This window comes from Zootoca vivipara, chromosome 10 (assembly GCF_963506605.1).
Source record: "Zootoca vivipara chromosome 10, rZooViv1.1, whole genome shotgun sequence".
Lineage (NCBI taxonomy): Eukaryota > Metazoa > Chordata > Lepidosauria > Squamata > Lacertidae > Zootoca > Zootoca vivipara.
The window spans coordinates 55,827,118-55,848,559 of record NC_083285.1 but is presented as its reverse complement, the minus strand read 5'-3'; the positions used below and the strand labels follow the sequence as shown (position 1 = coordinate 55,848,559).

Below are 21,442 nucleotides of genomic sequence, written 5' to 3'. Positions count from 1 at the left end.
AGGAAATTCCGACTAAACATATGGAAAAACTTTCTGATAGTAAGAGCTGTTCAACAATGGAATGGTTTCCCTCTGGAGGTTGTGGACTCTCCTTCCTTGGAGGTTTTAAAGCAGAGATTGGATGCCCATCTGTCATGGATGCTTTAGCTGAGATTCCTGCATTGCAGGGGGTTAGACTAGATGACCCGTGGGTCCCTTCCAACTCTACAATTCTATAATTCTATGAGTCTGTGAGTTCTTTCATTCTTAAAAGGAAATGCCCTTTTAATGTCCCCTTTTTCATTTCCTCTTAAGAGTAACACACCAGCACCAAAGAAAAATCCACTCAGAGCTCTCAATTAAACTTCACCCTTACCAAGTAAATCAACTAAATTTTAAATTGATAAATAAATCTACCAATTAAGGCTTGCAGTCAGTAAATGATAATATTTATTATATTGCCCATGTACATACTAGAAACAATCAGATATTTTTGATTGTTTGTTTCACTTTACAATCAGCAGCATATAAACCCCAAACCATCTAAAATCTTGCATACCACATACATCATCATCATTTCTATACCACCCTCCATCCAAGGAACACAGAGTGGTTTACAGTACAATAATACCGTATATAAGCTACCTAATTTAAGATAGACTGCAGTCCTAGATATCTGTGCTGCAATGAAACAGTCTCTTAGACTTTGCCTCTCCATAGTAATTGCCTACTTCAGTTTATTCATTTATATAAACTTATATTACGATAATGCATTTTTATGGTGTTACTGAATATTGTTTTATTTTATATTCTATTGTCACATGGTGCCCCTCACCCCAAAAACTCTTGTTGAAGGGTGGTCTACATTATTTTAATAATTTCTATCCACTTTTCCCATCCTGGAGCCCTCAAGGTATCTCATGATAAAATGAGAACTACTGCAGTTTGCACACAGCAAAATGCATACTGAAACTGTAATATCTTTGCTATGTGAGAAAATGCAAGCACTATATGTTTAAGTAGGCCACATTTGGGATGATGCCCCATAATTTAATTGTCATAATCAAAAGGCCCTGTCTCTTGTGCCCATTCAGCTCGAGCATATGTGCTTCATTGAAAAAAATCCTATGGGGAGTAGGAGGATTCCACTTTAGGTAGCAAAATGTTATGGGCTAGAGTGATGCCCATCAAGTTACTCTGTAAATGGAGGTTTACTTCTGGAACAATTCTCAACCTCATATGGATGGTAGAAAAGCACACTGGAATCCCACATGTTGAAATATGTTGTAAATTGTTCAGGAGTTTCATCAAAAAATGGAGCTGTGTATATGTTAGCTTAATAATGAACTCAATATAGCCCTTCTGTTAAGCTGTAACTTACCAGATCCAGGAGGAACAAATGTTCCTGTACCCTAGAAATTCTTTAAGGTATAAAGAAGTTCCTTTATCAAATGATAGACTTGCTCTTCGCCCATTCATGCCTCATCGAACTTACCAAATTTTTTGCCTGCTGCAGCATGGAAGGCTCTAGCGATCTTAATAATTTTTCCCCTGCAGAAGCATTCCAATGAGGCCCACATTCTAACTTATTTAGTTGCTAATCTTAAAATGATATAAAAACTTGCAGTTTTAATAATCACCCATGTGCACATGAGATGTGATAATGCTAGCTGATTAAAAAGATACGTCTGCAGAAGGCTGAATAAATGTTTTTCTTGGCATTCCTCAAATATCAAAATTATGACGGGAAGTCCATCATAGTGTCACCTTCAAAAAATGAATTCATACTCTCATATAGGTGAATCCTCTTACCTACAAAGCACATCAGACATGCTGTTTGCACATAACAATGACATGAACTGGCTACACTACATAGTAATTCCTCATGCCAGTCCCAGGCGTCCCAGTGTGTTGGGGGGGGGAGACACATGTACATTTAACATCATGTCAGAGAATTGTGTAAAATTTAAAGATGCAGGTGGATTCCCAGACCCAGCTGCTGTCATCAGATAAACCTGCATCCATGGGAACCAGCATTAGTGCACCCTGCTGGATACTGATACCATCCCAGATGGAGGCATTGTTTCTCACAATGAGTACACAGCTCTGATCACAGGTTTATGGAGTTATTGCAGTGTTCCCCCCCCCCCCCATCCATTGTTTGGCACGACATGGCACTAGGACAAAAAAACAAAGTGTGCACACCACAGGAAATGATATCTCTATCATATTACTTCATTACAAAAGATTGTCCAGATTTGATCAGAATCCTAGCCTTCTGGGAAACGCAGGGGAATACAATTGCCATTCAAGAGAACAGGCATTTAGTCAGTGTGAGACCTTCTTCATCAAGCCAGCCATATGTGAGATTATTAACAGACATCTATTTCAGAGTCAGCAATCCGGTTCTTAGATTGATTTACTTCATACTAGTTTCATTACATTGATTATGTATTCATTTCTTGTTGTTTTAAACTGATCTATTACCTCACATTATTTAGCAATAGCTCAGTCACATATGGCCTGTGCAGCAACTCTTCTCTCATAAAACCTGCCTGTATCTTTCCCTCTCTGTTATCTCACACTGGATTCTATTCTTTATAAGTGTTAAGGGTAACCAGAACCATGTGCAGTACAGTCATACCTCAGGTTACAGCTGCTTCAGGTTGCGTCTTTTCAGATTGCACTCTGCGCCGAACGTGGAAGTACCGGAACAGGTTTTGGCATGCACGCATGCACAGAAACACTAAATCGTGCTTTGCGCATGCGCAGAAGTGCCGAATTGCGACTCTCGCGTGGACAGACGCAGGTTGCGAACACTGTGGGTTGCAAATGCTGCAGGTTGCGAACGTAACTCCCGCACAGATCATGTTCGCAACCTGAGCATCCACTGTATATTCCTTGCTCCTTCTTTTATCTTCCACCTTGAAATCCTCTATCATGTTAAGTGCTTGAACAATCTTAGTACACATCTCTTTCAGCAACACAGCATCTCACAATATTTACATCTTTTATTGAAAAAAACCAACAACAAATGAGAGAGAGAGAGAGAGAGAGAGAGAAGTTGATTTAGTTACTTACTAGGAACTCCAGATACCAGCCGTAAGGGACGCAATACTCGGAAAGCCCGAAGTGCTTTGACGTCAAATCCGGCACCTTTGCCTCCTATTGAATTTACCCCATCTGCTTTGGTTGCTTGTTCTAAAATTGCACTAAAAAGCCTTGGGTGGAAGGAAATGGAAAGGGGAAACAAATGATTAGTAGACAGCATGGATAAAAATAAAAGGAAGAAAAATTACTGCAGCTTTTAAATATATTGCATATATTGCAAAGAACACAAGAGAAAAATGAAGGGGGGGATGAATCTGCCTATAAAATGCACATAAATGCAACCATTTGCTCTTTACTTTTCACCTTTTTCACATTTCAGTTTATAGATAGATATAATCTGGAATAGCTGAATACTTAACTGAAGTATTATGTATGCTGTATTTTGTGTTACTATTGTTTTTATGTAATACCATGTTTACTCAATACCATATTTACTCAAATGTAATGTGCCATCAAATCTAATGTGCACCTCAATTTTCAAAACCTTGAAACCAAAAAAGGATTTGCTGGTGAATGTAATATGCATTAGCAAAAAGTCTCTCAATCCAGAGCATTTAGTGGAATAGTGTTCAAAGTTAAACATTAAATACTGTATTTACTCGAATGTAATGCACTATCAAATCTAATGCACACACTAATTTTCATGATGTAATTTGGCCAAAAAATGTGTGCATTACATTTGAGTAAATGTAAATACTGTACTTAAATATAATTAGGCATAAATCAGATAAGAAATTAGATAATAGCAACCCACAACTGCTGCTTGGGCTCCGAAGTGGCTTAAGGGTTGCAGGGGTTCACAGCCACCTTCAGAACAAAGACTAATAGTGTCTCTCTGATGTTACTAACATATCAATTAATGTAACTACATTGGGCTGTAATAGTGTATGAGAAGGAAGACTTGAATACACACAGATAGTAGATGGGCACATATGCTTAGACACTACAGGCTCTCAAAACCAGGGAGTAAAATGTATAAAATACCTTCAAAGAATAGGTTCAGTTCCTTGCTCAGTTTACTAAAGAGTTTAATAGTAATTTGCTCACCCTTAGATTAATCTCAATTGCAAACAAACAAGTCCCACTTAACTCAGTGGATTTGCTGCCAAGTAAATGTATTTACAATTATCTAATATCTAAAAGGGAAATAATAAACGAATACACCACAGGGTTGTTGTAAGGAGAAAAGGCATAAAGCTTTCAAAGCACCTTTAAAGTTATAAATCTCCTTCATGATTTATTAGAATGATCTTGCACAAGAATTTTGTTTTTTTGTTTTTGTTTTGTAATTAGATGGTGCTCATAAAGGCAGCAGATGCCAAATTTGGCTCTGCATATTTCTTACAGTCCAGTGAACAAGCATTAGGAACATGTTGTTTCCTATTCAAATATTTCTGCTTTTCTGCTAAACATAATCCTCTCACCAGATGATGAGTGACGTGTCTGCAGTCGTCCCAGTCCCCTGGGAGCCTGTGAAGGAGAGTTCACTGGAAAAGGTTTCTCTGATAGTGTTTTACAGCTTTACTAAAATCTCTCCAAAACCAGAATCTTGCCTGCAAATTCATAGAAGGAAAGTTGCCAAACCCAGGGTGGTATTAGCTATTAAGCACATGTTAACATGTAATGTGGACTGTCAAATGGAGGATCTTTGCTATATGCAATTATGGTGGGAGACATCCCTTCTCATCTGCTCTGTGCAGTCTCTGCATCATGTGGAAATGCTATAGAAAGCTTGTTCCCAGCCATGCAAGTGTGCCCATCTTACACTTTGCACAGCATTCTTTCAAAAATTCCTGCAGTAAAAATCATGGGGACTGTTGCCTCACTAGGCATCTCATGAAAAAAGAGCAGCAGCCTCATTTTCAGTCATACATCTCAATCGTCTCTCGTTGTGAAGACATGCTGCTTTCCATTTTCCTTAAGATGATCCATCTTCCATTGTTGTATTTTGAAAGGAATTCATTCTCCTCCACACATGGAAAACAAATGAGCTAAATATGGGATGTCACTCACAATATCTCCTTGGTATATTTCCAGTGGCTTTTCCTCTCCCCCCCCCCCCAATGATCAGTCATCCCATAACTTGTGATAGGGGAGAAATTCAATTCAGTTTGCATTTAAAAGCGAATCTAACCAATTTGCACTTTCCAAAACAACATGTGAACTGAAACACAGCCATCCTTCGAAATTTGCATTCTCCAAATTATACAATGCAGTTCTTCAGCCAATACATATAACATATACTGAGGCATATACACTGAGGTAAAGTGTGCATAAAAATGTATTTATTAGTGAAAACAGACTAAACAAATCCATTATATAACAGGAAACAGCTTTTCAAAAATGTGTATATTTGTCTGAAATTCGTATTTAAATGCAGGCATATTTTCATGAAGACTTTTTTTAAAAAAATGCTAAATATATATGGAAATGTAGAGAACTTAAGACTGGAAAAATGAGAAACAAAGAAAGTGAAACTGAGTTCCTCTTATGCCTACACGTTACCTAGGCAATGAACTATTACAAAAAATTACCAGTAAAGGTTGTATTCTATAGAGCCACTCAGCTGATGGTAAAGTGGAACAGGAGAGCAACAATTTTCAGTGATTCTTCTCTCTCTCCCTGCCCCACTCCCACTCACCTCAAATCTGCTTCAGGGGGTTGGGAGACCCCCTAGAGAAGATTTAGAGGGCTATTGAGGTAGTGGAAATCGTGGATAAAGTCTTCCCTCCTCGTTTCAATGATGGAAGCCATACCATCAGCTGAGTGACACGGTTGTCAAAGCCCTAAATCCCCAATCCAATAAAACCAATCAAATAGCAGCCCCCAGATTCTGTAAAACAAAACAATAACAAACCAGAGGGAAACACAATTTCAGCCACAAGGATAAAATGTAATACAGAGTCACAAAATTCTCTTCACAGAGCTAAAACAACATCCTAAAATCACAGTGAAATGTTAATAGAATTCTTTTAAAAGGCCTGGGAAAATAAACAAGGTCATTGCCCGAAGCTGAAAATAAATCAATGGACATGTGAAATAGCCTCGCTTATGAGGTCTTTCTAAAACTGGGGAGCTGCTGCCCAAAATACATTCTTTTATGCCTGAAATTCCTAGGTGCTGTGCAAAAATCTGAAATAAGTCTCTGCTCTCAGTTATAATCTTCATATTAGGGAAAGGGAATAAAAGTGAAGATTAATCAATGAGAAGAAACTAAGGTGATTACTAAACAAATAATAGAACAATGGGAGGGTATAATTCTCTCAACATCCCATACTATGCAAAGTGATCGAGTCTGAGAGAGGAAAGGCAGCTGGGGCTAGGCAGGCCAGTGGAAAGGGCTGGCCATTGATGGGGCTGAGGGTAAAAGAGTCAGGTTGCATTTATCAGATATAATTAGATTACATAGATAAATAAATATAGATCACACACACACACACACACACACACACCTTATTTATATATGTATCAACATGTATATGTCATCCCATAAAGTTAAGGTAAAGGACCCCTGAACGGTTAAGTCCAGTCAAAGGTGACTATGGGGTTGCAGCGCTCATCTCACTTTTCAGGCTGAGGGAGCTGGCATTTGTCCGCAGACAGTTTTCTGGATCATGTGGCCAGCATGACTAAATGGCTTCTGGTGCAATAGAACACCGTGACGGAAGCCAGACAACACGGAAACTGTTTACCTTTCCGCTGTAGCGGTACCTATTTATCTACTTGCACTGGTATGCTTTTGAACTGCTAGGTTGGCAAAAACTGGGACAGAGCAACGGGAGCTTACCCCATCATGTGGATTTGAACTGCCAACCTTCTGATCGGCAAGCCCAAGAGGCTCAGTGGTTTAGACCACAGCCACCAGTCCCATAACATACAGTTATTTGGGTAGATCACAATAAATAAGTGTAAAAACAATGTAAAAACAAAAAACAAGAAAACAAAACTTACAACAACCCAATTTTACCAGCGTGTGAATGAATCCCACTCGCAAAATAGAACCAGCCTGAAATGACTTTTTGCTATCTTACAAAGTTTATTAAGATTTAAACTCAGTACTATTGGGGCCCTTTATCTACAAGCCCTACAGACTCTACACACATGGGTCTCTAGAGGATCGGTTATAATTAATAATTATCTTACTAATACCCATGAGTTAGTGGGTGAATAACTGTCTCTGCTGTATTTCTCTGTTGTTAAATGTATGGCTAATTATCTTTCCAAAAACATGGTATTAATTTTGTCTATACTGTAATATTAAGTCCATGCTTGCACCCAACAGTATCAGTCTGTTTCCTTACAACTAAATTGTGTCCTCTTAAGATCGTAAATCTACAGTTTAATGTTATCCATTTTGCAGAAGAGAAGAAAAACAAACTTAAAAAGTAAAGTAACGTTTTGACTAGGATAACCAGTTCAAGATTTTCTGTCTCATTAGACAGTTGTCTGATCTCTTCGCTCAGCTAGTAACACTTATATACAGCTTTATGACAGAAACCTGTGCAAAGGGACTTTTTCCTCAAAGCAGTATTTAATGGTTCAATTGTAAAAAGGCCATAAATTATCTGAGGTAAAATCCATTTTAAAAAAAGCAGCATTAGTCCCAGTGCAAGGATAATTGTTACAAAACTACAAATCTTTAAGTGTATCTTCCTTCAGAAGGGTATAATTGGGTCTGGATCCATTTCTTGCATTTCTTGCTCTTCCTTTTTCTTGGTACAGTTTCATATTGCTAATGTAAGCAAGCCAGTCTCTTCTTTCCGAAACAGAAATTGAAGTAAAGCATCCCTACTAGGCAGGCTCATTGATGGCACAATGACACAATGTTTTTACTGCTGTGAGTGGCACCAACAGCTGGTAATACTGGTCAGTAGCTGAGGTCCAGAAAGGCTGAGATCAGAAGTAGTGTGATAATTGTGTTGTGCCTTCACTCAGGCCAGGCCCTAAGGAAACTATGCAAAGGTGTCCCTGTTATTGAGTTCTTCTGATCCCTATTGGGTGGTGCACCAAATAGTATCCTGTTTGGTGACCATAATGTCAGAGAATTCTCTAGGACAGTATAGGTCAGGGATTGCCAACCTTTTTGGACTTTTTTTGCTGCCATTTCACAGAGATCACTTAGAAGTTCAGTGTTTGGGTTGCCTGCCCAAAGGCACCTAAAAAGCCTTCCATGTGCCATGGTGCCCACGTGTGCCAGATAGAATCATAGAGTTATAGTATATTATAGTTGAAAGGGACCCCTGAGGATCATCTAGTCCAACCCCCTGCAGTGCAGGAATATGCAACTATTCTGTAGGGGAATAGGGAACCAAACCTGCAACCTTGGTGCTATCATGCTCAAGACAACTGAGCTATACAGCAATTGGAAACTCATGTGTGGGAGCTGACAAGAAAGGGTCAATTTGCAAATAATCACCTCTTTCTCCTTCCATTCATGGAAGAAGTTGAATGACCAAATAGCCTTTAATGAACAGAAGGACAACACTGGATACAAAGCTCATTAAAATGCCCTACTTTAGTGATAAACATGCATGCTCAGTGAGATTATCTGTCACCTAAGACAGCTAGTGAATTGGATTCAGGGTGTTTCTGATTCCATGGTTATTTCAAATTAATTAACACAAAGTACAAAGCTGTGATGCTGTTTATACTGCACATAACTAATCCCTTTTAGAGATTCCATAGCATACTGGAAAGTAATAGGAATCAATTATTGTTTGGAAATCTTGATGTCAGTCAGCTGGCATCAACATGAAAAAGGGCAGGAGTATGTGAGGAAACTCACCAAGACAATAAAATACAAATTCACAGGTGGCACATCAATGTTATCAGTATCCCAGCTACCATACTGCCAAGCCATGTATTGTCAAATAATCCCTATTTGAGGTTTATCCTGTGCTGGAGCTGGAGGAACTACTATCTGGAATTGCCTACACAGTAATAGGGGACAAAAGTTCTAGAGTAGCTCTGCAGTCATCATTACTCATTAGTATGACTGAAGAGACCCACTTATAGCAGAAGAGGCACTTATTCCAAGATTGTGATCAGTCTTTCATTTAATAGCTCCACATAGATTTACTGCTGTCATTATTACCCTATCTCCTCTCTTAGAAATAATGTATTTTGAAAACTGGCTTTGAAAGTTAGGTGCTATTTAATTTACTTTAACCTAATTTAAACTAAATCTGTGCAAATTATAATACAAAATGAGGTTTCATCACATGATCTCTTGGCTATGGCTGGTTTCCACATCACTTGAAAACATAGTAATTGTTTAACTAAGATTTAATGTGAATGAGCAGTGTACTGGTGCATGCTGCTCAAAAGTCTTCACTTCCACTGGGAACAACAAACCAAAAGCCTTGGTATGCCATGTCACCCAAAGTGGTGCTTGTGATTTTTTTTCTTTCCAGACAAATCAGAAGCAATAGCCAAGGTTTAATTTAAATTAGGTGGAAAGTTTGAGCTTAAATTGGAAGAAAAGTTTGAGCCACTTTTCAGAGCTGCAACCCCAATCAGAAACACTCATGAACAACCTCCTCTGAACACATAAAACATTGTTAGGGAAGTCCTGTCAATCATCTTCTATGTCATGTGAATTCTGGCCTCAAAGAAGGCTTATTTCACCCAACAAAACTTAAATTTATCCTTAATGTTGGTAACTTTGATGATTCTAAAAGCCACCGCAACAACCTCTGAATTGGAAAAGCTTTTTCTGCCACATTTCTGTATGTACAGCACTTGTTAAAGGCACCACAGCCCTGCCCGAAAAGGTAGGACGTATTTAATTTCATCATACAGACACAATATCTCATTCCCATTTTGTGTTTAAATAGAGGAAACACATACATAAACCATGAATACTCACCCTACTACCACAATTATAAAATCTAGTAAATTCCAGCCATTGCGGAGGTAAGCGTTAGGGTGAAAGAGAAGTCCATATGCTATTACTTTTAAAAATGCTTCCACTGTAAAAATAATGAGAAAGAGATATTCCACTCGTTCCTGCAGAAAAGACAAAAGAAAACAAGAAGCAGTGTTGTTAATTCCATGTAGTGTAAAAATTGCAGTAATACACCATTATGAGTTATGGAGCTAGGATTCCAAGATGGAGATGACTATCTTTTTTCACAGGACAACCATTTGGTGTGATCCTGAATTCACTAGGTCCTACACTGGAATCTCCAGTGTGCTGCTTTCTTCCAGGTAGACTGTGGTTACACTACAGGTCTGGGCCTAGTGACAATGAAGCAGCATCTTAGTCAATATGGTGTCGAACCTTACAAATCAATGGGCCAGTCTGTTTTGTTCCCCTTCTCCTTTCTTTCTTATTGCAATGCCTTTGAAATTCTGTTCCGTATCAGGAAAACACTGGTCAGACCAGTGTGAGGACTCTGACATTTCCCATTTTAGATATGCTCACAAGCTACACACATCAGAATCACCACAGAAAAACAGTATCTATACCCATTAAACTATTCTAACTTCAAATAATGAAGCAAGCTCAAAGAACAATTGTGAATTAAACTGAATACAGTACTGTATCTAACATATGGCATCCAGATCCAGCTAAATAGGACTTGTTATTATTTGTTTTTATCATCAACCAAACCAAAAACAAACCATTATTATATACACATTACAATCAGAATCCACCCCAAAATCTCATTGGATCCATTTTGCTTTCTTTTTTAACCAGCCAACTATGAACAAACCAGATGCTGAAAATCTATGTTCTGAAATTCTTTGTGCTCAATTTCCATTAATGCATTCATGTAGAGTTGTGAATAAGAGATTTGAATTGTGAACCACAGAGTCTCCATTTCAAAGTTCACTTTAGCTACTACTGTAATTCAGTTGTGGCTTTTGGCAAGCCACTCCCTCTGGTTTAAAGCCCTCCCCACATCTGTAACTCTGGAGATAATAATACTGATCTACCTAATAGATAGGTACAAGGGAAAAACATCAGTCCCCACTACCAGTAATAATCAGCTTGCCATCTCTCCACAAAGGCCTTTTTTTAAAGCAATGTATCCTTAACCAGGGAAGGCTAAACAATGAAGAAACCAGGCAGGTCTCTCTGGGGAGAACATTCAATAATATTGGTGCCATTATAACGACAAAAATTTTTTTTCACATACTGTAGTTGCCTGCCTAACTTCAGACTGTAGGAAGAACACTGCAGCAGGGCCCTCTCTGATGTTAATCCGAGCATGTTGGCATATAGCACAATGTACAGCCACTAAAGTTAAACTGTAAACTGTAATTTTGGGTCAGCATTGTTATGTAACTGGTATTTAGGTGAATGTATTATAAAGTAGTATGTGGTTTATAAAATTGACATTTAACTTGATAATATATCTGTTGTGAGGTAACTTGGAATCCTTTTCAGGCTTCTGAGAAGAGGTGGCCCTGCATTGAGTGAGGGAAACCCCTTTTAGAACCTTGGGAAGAAAGCAGGTGCTGCTGACAGAGGCCCCTTAGAAATGACAGTTAGGGATTCGTTTGAGAGCCTTCTGAGGGAGAATAGGAAGAAAGATTGGTGACCAGAGGCTCAGATATAAAACAGATATTTATCACTAAAGGAAAGGTCATAATTAAAATGTTTATAATGAGGACTATGGTGACACTGCAATAGTAGAACACATTGGGGAAAAGAAAAGAAAAAACATTTTAACCAGCTGCTTCAATCCCAAAGCTAATGTTGCTAGGATTTATTTTACATCAGGATGTTTTGAATGTTTATTTGGTTTTCTTATAAAAATTTCCCCATTTTTAAATAAACCAGTTTAATGATTTTGTAACCTCACATGTCTAACTACCACCTGCTAGTAAGTCATGTTTGATGGGAAGCTGTTAATTGGCCCATAGTCCCTCAGAGAAGCTTGTTCACTACTATTAATCTTTTAATTTAGGAACCCCTCATAAGCTTACAATAAACTCCAGGGAACTTCCCAGAATAAAATTTGAGAACCACTGCAGTAGAAAAAATGTGAGAAAGAGGAAGCAAAATACATGTTTGAAGGAGGGAAGAAGAGAGAAATGAGAACAGCCCAATAGACTGATCTAATAACAGATTTAATTTTTAAAAATCGCATTCATCACTTTAGCCTCTATAGTTAGAAACACACAGTTAAACCTTTGGCTAAGTCAGATGCTCTTCAGACCCAGTAGAGAAGCTGCCATATTATGCACCTGTGTTCCAGTTTTAAATTGGAACAAGTGAAGGTGCTGTGTGAATGTCTGGAGGCGGTTGAAGGACGGATGGCAGCTAGCAGATTGAGGTTGAATCCTGACAACACAGAAGTACAGTTTGGGGGGGGGGGACAGGGGGCGGGTGGGTGTGAAGGACTCCCTGGTCCCGAATGGGGTAACTGTGCCCCTGAAGGACCAGGTGCGCAGCCTGGGAGTCATTTTGGACTCACAGCTGTCCATGGAGGCGCAGGTCAATTCTGTGTCCAGGGCAGCTGTCTACCAGCTCCATCTGGTACGCAGGCTGAGACCCTTACCTGCCCACAGACTGTCTTGCCAGAGTGCTGCATGCTCTGGTTATCTCCTGCTTGGACTACTGCAATGCGCTCTACATGGGGCTACCTTTGAAGGTGACCCGGAAACTACAACTAAACCAGAATGCGGCAGCTAGACTGGTGATTGGGAGCGACCACCGAGACCACATAACACCAGTCCTGAAAGACCTACATTGGCACCCAGTATGTTTCCTGGCACAATTCAAAGTGTTGGTGCTGACCTTTAAAGCCCTAAGTGGCCTCGGCCCAGTATACCTGAAGGAGCGTCTCCACCCCATCGTTCAGCCTGGACACTGAGGTCCAGCACCAAGGGCCTTCTGGTGAAAGTGAAGTTACAGAGAACCAGGCAGAAGGCCTTCTTGGTAGTGGCGCCCGCCCTGTGGAACGCCTTCCCATCAGATGTCAAATAAATAAACAACTATCTGATTTTAGTAGACATCTGAAGGCAGCCCTGTTTAGGGAAGCTTTTAATATTTGATGATAATTGTATTTTAATATTTTGCTGGAAGCTGCCCAGAGTTGCTGGAGAAACTCAGCCAGATGGGCAGGGTATAAATAAATTTTATTATTATTATTATTATTATTATTATTATTATTATTATTATTATTATTATGCTACAATTATCTGTGGCTGAGTGCCACTCTGTAGGCATACAGTGCTACTTTCCTTATCTAAAAAAATATGAAAACAAGTGGAGAGAGAGATTTGCCAATTGTATTATTGAGATAAATCTGATCCTATAGTTTGCATTGCCTGCATTGTATAATTCTGACTGTGTGGCTTAGCCCCCCCATATTCCGTGGATGCTTTTCTCCTTAAAATGCTATTCTCTTTGCCTCTGTGTTAAAGTGTAATGAAAACATTCGACAGCAAGACAGGATGCCCTGCTAGCTATCAAGGCTGGATAGCTGGCCTTGCCTGGAAGACAGAACGAGAGGCATAGAGAGGCTTATCAGCAGATGACGCACTTCCAGCCTGACGCTGGAAGTTGCTAGCTTGATGCACAAATTAGCCTTACTGAAGGCTGAAGGCTTTGTTGAGTCAGTATGTGTTTATGAGAAGGGCAGGACACAGGAAGATCCATATATGCATGTGTTTATGAGAAGGACAGGACACAGGAAGATCCATATATGTATTTGTAACCTATGACCCCCTTGCGTGCGCACTCTTACAGTGTGGATTCCTGAGGAGGGGGGAAGGAGCCCAAGAAGTGTTTAAGAATCTTTTTTTAAAAAGATATTTTTATTAAATTTTGAAAAAACCAGCGAAAAAAGACAACAAAAAAGAAAATATACATAGCATAATTTGATTCCACCGCCTTCTGTCCCCCCCTCCATAAGCCCCCTCCTGCCACGAGCGGGTCCCATGAAGGTGAACAGCCGATGATGGTTCATTTTAGGATTGGGTTTGTCCTCCCCCCCTCTCCCCCGCCCCAAAGCCCCTCCCCCGCCACCGAGGAGCCCCAGAAAAACAAGGGAGAAGCCAGGGGAGTGTCCGCCCAACCACTTTTCCATAAAAGAGAAAAAGATCAGCAAACAAAAGAAAAAGAAAAAAAGGGGGGGACAGAAAAAAAAGAAAAAAAGTGTATAAGAATCTTTGCAAATTTGTCTTTCTTTACTCTTGTCGTGAAGGTGATCACCAAGAGTCTCTCTATATAGAGATTAAACTTTTTCTCTGAATTTAACCCTCAGTGTCGTTATTGACTCTCTTTGTCCCTGCCTGGGCGCAGCTTAAAGGACCCTTATCAAGCCAATAAGGCTACACAAGAAGCCATTACCTCAACTTACGTCATACATCTAAGGTTAACACTCTTTCTAAGCAGAACAATGCAAGCTAACAAAATTCCCATTATGTTCCAGAAAAAAAGCATAAGGCTATCCGTATTGTCCACCCAATTATATTGTAATTTTAGCAAGAGTCCCCAGAAGTAGATTGGGAGCATGTTCAGTTAGATAACTAGCTCTCAGGAAGCTTTAAGCTCCAGGTAATGGATGGTAAAATTCTTCATCTCGCAATAATCCCTGGAAATACTTCAAACACTATATAATTAATGTACAAATACTGAGACCTAAGTACAAACATTTGGACATTTCTAAGGGCTGGTATGCAATTATTATTAAATTTCTTGCAAGATGAATAATTTTACCACCCATCACCTGGAGCTTAATGCTTCCTGAGAGCTAGTTTTCTAACTTAACGTGCATGCAATCTACTAGGGAATCCTGCTAAAATGAAGTGGTATACCTGCAATGTATTCCTACTAAAGGTAAAGGTAAAGGGATCCCTGACCATTAGGTCCAGTCATGGGCGACTGTGAGGTTGCGGTGCTCATCTCGCTCTATTGGCCGAGGGAGTCGGTGTACAGCTTCCAGGTCATGTAGCCCCCATGACTAAGCCGCTTCTGGCGAACCAGAGCACCACACGGAAACACCGTTTACCTTCTTTCCAGAGTGGTACCTATTTATCTACTTGCAATTTGATGTGCTTTCGAACTGCTACCGGTAGGTGGGCAGGAGCTGGGACCAAGCAACGGGAGCTCACCCCGTTACACAGCACCTTCACCGCCTTCACTGGTTCCAATTTAAAACTGGAACACAGGTGCATAATATGGCAGCTTCTCTACTGGGTCTTAAGAGCATCTGATTTAGCCAAAGGTTTAACTGTGTGTTTCTAACTATAGAGGCTAAAGTGAACTGCTGACCTTCTGATCGGCAAGCCCTAGGCTCTGTGGTTTAACCCACAGCGCCACCTGTGTCCCCGTATTCCTACTAGAGACCTGCAATAAAGAGATGGTTATTTAAAATTAATATATGAAGTTCAGCCTTTAATACTTTTGCAGCTCTAGATCAGGCATAGACAATCTCGGCCCTCCAGATGTTTTGGGACTACAACTCCCATGATCCCTAGCTAACAGGACCAGTGGTCAGGGATGATGGGAATTGTAGTCCCTAAACATTTGGAGGGCTGAGTTTGCCTATGCCTGTTCTAGATTATGTTCACCTTTTCTTTCTTCTGACCTTGGCTTTCCTAGATTTCTTATATTTCTTCTTCCAGTTCCAAAACAATTGTGCATGTTCTTTAAGGGTCAGGCCACTGGGGTCCAAATTCAATATTCGTTTCTTGAGAAAGACAGTCCAAAAACTGTAAGAGCCAAGACTGAGCCCTTGTACCTCCATTATTCAGTTTGTGTTAGCTTTCCTTCCTTGTTCATTGTGCAATTGCTCTGTTCTCCTATCATATCAACTACACAACTGATTTTAATATATTTGAATACATAATGAATCTAGGAGGATGGACTAAATGTGTGTGGGTGCAGTAGATGAAAATGCCAAATCAATATACATTATAATAATTTCCAGAAAATTTACATGTTCTACAGTATCGGAGTGCTCACTGGAAGGACAGATCCTGAAGCTGAGGCTCAAATACTTTGGCCACCTCATGAGAAGAGAAGACTCCCTGGAAAAGACCCTGATGTTGGGAAAGATTGAGGGCACTAGGAGAAGGGGGCGACAGAGGACGAGATGGTTGGACAGTGTTCTCAAAGCTACCAACATGAGTTTGACCAAACTGCAGGAGGCAGTGGAAGACAGGAGTACCTGGCGTGCTCTGGTCCATGAGGTCACGAAGAGTCGGACACGACTAAACAACTAAACAACAACAACAGCATCAGATTTCACTCAATCCATTTTGCCTGTTCAATCTGGCAAAGATTGTAAGGATTCAGCTCAGGGTTGGCCCTATATTTAGCCAGAGTGAGGCAACTGCTTCATGCTACAAATGTCAGGGGGTGGTTTGAGGTATTGGAGGGCAGTCTGCCCTGCGCCTCCTAAACTAGCATACTGCTCTCGGGAAGAAACTGTCACACCCCAGTGTCAAATTATGATTCAAGCACCAGTCCAATCAACTTCAGTATATGAAATGGGATGCCGTAAGCATCAAAATGTTTTGGGTCAGTCTTGATTCTGCTTTACTTTAAGAACTTTCCAAGCCCTAACAGCAAAACCCTATAATTCTCTCCCATATGGAGTGCCATATCCCTCCCCCCCCCATTTACACACACACCATCATTTCAGGGACACAATAATCATCTCATCCACTGGCACATAAATTCTTCTCAGGGTTAGGAAGCACAACCATTAAAATCTGTTTCCAGTGGCCCGACCCTGGAAAACTATCACACAAATGGTATCATACTCCTTTGCAAATGTCAAAAATATTTTCTTCTATATCACCTAATTGTTGGAGGGGGCGCAATAAACTTGGTACATATTATAATTTATGGTGGGAATGTCAGCTGGTGCAAGATTATTGGAATTTAATTTTGACAGAAATGATAAATATTACCAAACAAAATACTGTCCAAAATTATTGTTAGGTTTTTGATGATACCAATACCAAAAGGCTTGGTCTTATATATTATATTGGCAGCATGAATAGTAATTGCAGCTCACTTGAAAACAGCCTTAAATATTGCACTGGATGTTTGGTACCACTCACTCTGGAATATAGCTATAATTGAAAAGATTACACATAATTTAAGATTATGACATGGGCTAGAATCTCCACACACTTTTTATATACAGTGGAACCTTCATTTTGAAGACAACCCTTGTCACAAAGCCTGGCAAATCTGGAACTATACTTGATGATCTGATAAAGCTGTTAGTCTTTACCTGGACTTTGTTATTTTAACTCATGTGCAACTACTCATTCTATGTGCCTGTTTTACAGTTTAGTTTTTCATCTTTAAATATTTGTCTATTATAATTGTTTTCTCTGTTTTATATACATTATAAAAGGAAATAATAATAAAAATAATTACAAAAAAACCAATCTAATCCCATTTTTGCTAATCCCATTTTCAGTGCATTTTCAAGTAGTAATCTAAACCACAGAGGTTAAATCAGCAGGTACATAACAGCAAAAGCTGGCATGAAAATGGATTTACTTCCCCTGAATTGTGTAATGTATGTAGGATTATAAATATAGAGAAATATACCCTTTGACACCTATTTCCACTATAGTGATATTAAAAGTCTGTGACCTCCTGACCTAAAGCTAGTAATTTCTTGTATATTCTGGAGGGTTTCTGGGATTCTGGAGAATTCTGCACACAATGTCTAATGTCTGTTATGATCATTGTTTACTTAAATTGGAGGCTGCAAAAAGTAGACAAGATCTTATTCTCTAGTGAAGAGAGAACCAAGGGTTTTGTAGCACCTTGACAGATGTATTATGCCATAAGCTTTCATGGACCAGAGTCTGCTTCATCAGATATTGAAAAGAGATTATTCTAACTGTTCTTTCAAAAACTGCTAATCTAATCTGATTGAGAAACTGGGCAATTTCCTGAAAAACCACTGCATTAGAAGTTCCTATTGACGGGATTAAACTGGGGGCACTGTTATGAAAGCTGTTTCTCTCAATTTTGAAACAGCTTGGTTAATATGGTGTGTGTACAACTCTTGCTCAAGAGTGTGCTAATTAATGAAACATATTTGCTAATAATTGTTCTTTGAGTTTTTTAGATTTTAATGCATAACCTGAAAGTTGATTCATGTACTCCAAACAGAATCCAGCCTCCAGTTCATCCAAATAGCCTTGCTCTTTACCAGCATTTCACAAAATGCACAGAGGGAATATTGCAAATAATCAAGCCCTCTGGCAACTTGTATTAGCAGCCATTTTTTTTCTTTTTTTAAAGAAATGAATGGCAGGCAGTGTAGCATTTTCTCAGAGATATTAATCTGTAAATGGAGGAAACTGTGATATGAAAAACATATGAAAAACCTATGAAAAACGTAAGTGAAAGGCTGTTTCAGGATTGTAGGTTATCAACAAATCCATGGTATGGATATCCTTACTGTGTGAATATGTTAATCCAAGGCTGCAGTTAGCATTAATAACATTGACCTTTAGCACTATGGAGCCAGAAGTGCATACTTATAGGATCAACTCTATAAAGCAGATGTTGAGACAGATTTGTTGATATTGGGTTACATCCAGAACATACTTCGTTGCTAAGGAGACATTTTCATTTGTGCATATACTAGCACAAGGCAGAATCTTTTATTATTTTTTATTTTAAATTGAGAGAGAATTCAGCATGTTTCCCTTTTTCTAACCAGGAAATAATTGCTATCTAATTACAGATTTAGCATCACATTTAGCTAGCCTTTAGGATTAAGGAACAGGGGGTCTCTGAGCATATTCTCACCCATGGGATTTCTTTTCATTAAACACACTGTATAAAGTTACATACAACTACATATAGCTTGTCCCTTAGCTGAGTCAGTTCAGAAGAGACAATCCTTTGATTTATTATTGTTTTTCTTGAAACAGCTACACACACACATACACACACACACACACACACACACACACACACACACACACACACAAAGTTTGATTACATGACATCCACATTCTCATTGTACTAGTAAGCCAAACCAGTGATATAGGAAAGATCTCATGAATAAATGCTTTAATACCTCTTGTTAAGGGCTGCTGTCAAAGCCCTGCAAGAATTTGCCAAGGTTAGAACAACCATTTTCAGCCCTATCGAGATCACCTGCCACATCTACCATTGTTTATGGGATAGAATGTCAGATGAATTTGTTTAAATCAAATCTGCCTTGGTATGACAGCCACATCTAATAGATCATCATGGAGTGTATCATGTTTCATTCACCTCCTTAAATTACTCAAATGAGTTTGCTGCTCCTCATGCAAAGGTATTTGGGTTCACTGATGCAGTCAAATGAGATAAGCATACAAGACATAAAACATTCTGGCTCATCATTTTTATTAATTAAACTTTTAAACAACAACAACAGTGCCCTGTGCTTTCATCTTTTCTTATTTCTGTTCTGGATGTGTGAAGAGAATTCTGATAGAACCATTAAGTAATCTGTCCTCCTCAAAGTCTTGGTACTACTAACTACATTATATATTTTAGGCATGCATCTAATATGTTTTAAATATACACACAAAAAACACAAGGTTATGATTATGCTAAACAAACGTTTGCAAATATGTGTATCATATACAGTCACGCCTCGGTTTAAGTACGCTTCGGTTTGAGTACTTTCAGTTTAAGTACTCCTCTGGAACTGTCTGGAACGGATTAATCCACTTTCCATTACTTTCAATGGGAAACTTCACTTCAGGTTAAGTATGGACTTCCGGAACCAATTACACTCATACCTCGGGTTAAGTACACTTCAGGTTGAGTACTCCGCGGACCCATCTGGAACTTTCAATAGGAAAGTTTGCTTCAGGTTAAATACGCTTCAGTTTAATAATAATAATAATAATAATAATAATAATAATAATAATTTATTTATAACCCGCCCATCTGGCTGGGTTTCCCCAGCCACTCTGGGTGGCTTCCAACAGAAATATTAGAATACACTAATTTCGCTTCCAGCTAAGTACGCTTCAGGTTAAGTACAGACTTCCGGAACCAATTGTGTACTTAAACTGAGGTACCACTGTAGTATGACTCTGAATAGTTCCTGAATTACAAGGAGAACAGGGGTGATTCAGATGAGGTTTTCACATGCCTGAGTCAGACTGAGCCATTCACAAAGTGCCTCCAGTTGGATCAGAGATACCGGTAAAGCCCTGCATCACTCTGTGGGCTCCAGTGCCCACCACCCTCAATGCTGCATGTTAAAGAGTCAGCTGCATTTAAAAACATAACACAAAATCAAGCTCAAGAGAAGAGGTGGTGTGCAAGAGCTTTCATTTTGACTTATAGGTCTAGGCCTTAATCAGAATGATTTCCCCTGGACACTACAATCACAGTGATTTGGAGGAAGGATTGTGTTTTTCCCCCACATGGATCTATGCTGTGTACTCCACCACCACCTCTTCCCGATGTAAGTCAATGGAGAGATCACGCTCCCACGGAAAGGAAATTATATCCCCAAGGGCCCATGGGGGGAGGGGCATATGCCTGTCCCACCACCAATGACCCTCTGAGTAACATGAATTTTGCTAGAGGGTTAAATCCACACTCTTTTTCTCCAGCCCCTTATGATTTCTGTTGTGCCAACCTGAAAATGATAACATCTCTCAAATATCAAGTCTGTGTTCAGGATTCCTTCAGCCACTCAGCTATTTATTTTTCCAAAATTCTTTTTTTTTTTTTTTCAGTTTAAAAACAACTTTATTTCTTCTTTTAAAAGTCATACAAGTGATAACTCATAAAATGGCAGTAATTACATAAAGTGGTCAAAATCAAAAAGCAAAAAGATAAGATGGTGACAGACAAATCAAAAGCACAAAGCATACAAAATACAAGATACAAAATGCAAAAAAGAAAACACAAAGGAGAGAGAAGAAGAAAAAAAAAGAGAGAGAGAGAAAAAAAAAAAGAAGGTACAATTTCAAAGTACCATAAAAAGAAAAAAGAAAAAAAAAGAAAAAAAAGAGAGGGGAAATATCCCACAATAAAAAGAAACTTCCAGATAATGAGATCGGTTTCCTTTCACCATTCCTAAATCATTGTGTTTCTTCCTTGAAATGATTCTCTTTAATAATTATGTGTTTCTCAAATATATTATACACATATTTTTATTCATTTCATTTCCATCTTCCCTACTTTAAATGTTTATCTAGCAGCTTGTTGTTTCTATTCTAGGCATATCACCCATTTTGAGCTTAATCCCTCTTTGTGAAAATACTCTACTGCATAACTCCATTCCGTTTTTAATTTTTGTTTAGAAGTTTTCCTAATTATTGCCGTTATTCTGGCTAAATTCATATATTCTACCAATTTTAGATGCCAATCTTCAAGTGATGGGACTTTATC

At 39.0% G+C, this 21,442-nt stretch overlaps 1 protein-coding gene across 15 annotated transcripts in view; it reads right to left on the bottom strand.

Annotated features, from left to right (window-relative positions):
* CACNA1C (calcium voltage-gated channel subunit alpha1 C) overlaps positions 1–21,442 on the bottom strand; it is a 550,248-nt gene that overhangs the window by 229,082 nt on the left and 299,724 nt on the right. For all 15 annotated transcript variants that reach the window (XM_060279995.1, XM_035127322.2, XM_035127323.2 and 12 more), the window contains exons 4-5: positions 9,959–10,098; positions 3,061–3,200 (exon numbers count right to left, since the gene is read on the bottom strand). In XM_060279995.1, coding sequence (XP_060135978.1) covers positions 3,061–3,200; positions 9,959–10,098 — 280 coding nt within the window. The remainder of the gene's footprint in view (positions 1–3,060; positions 3,201–9,958; positions 10,099–21,442) is intronic.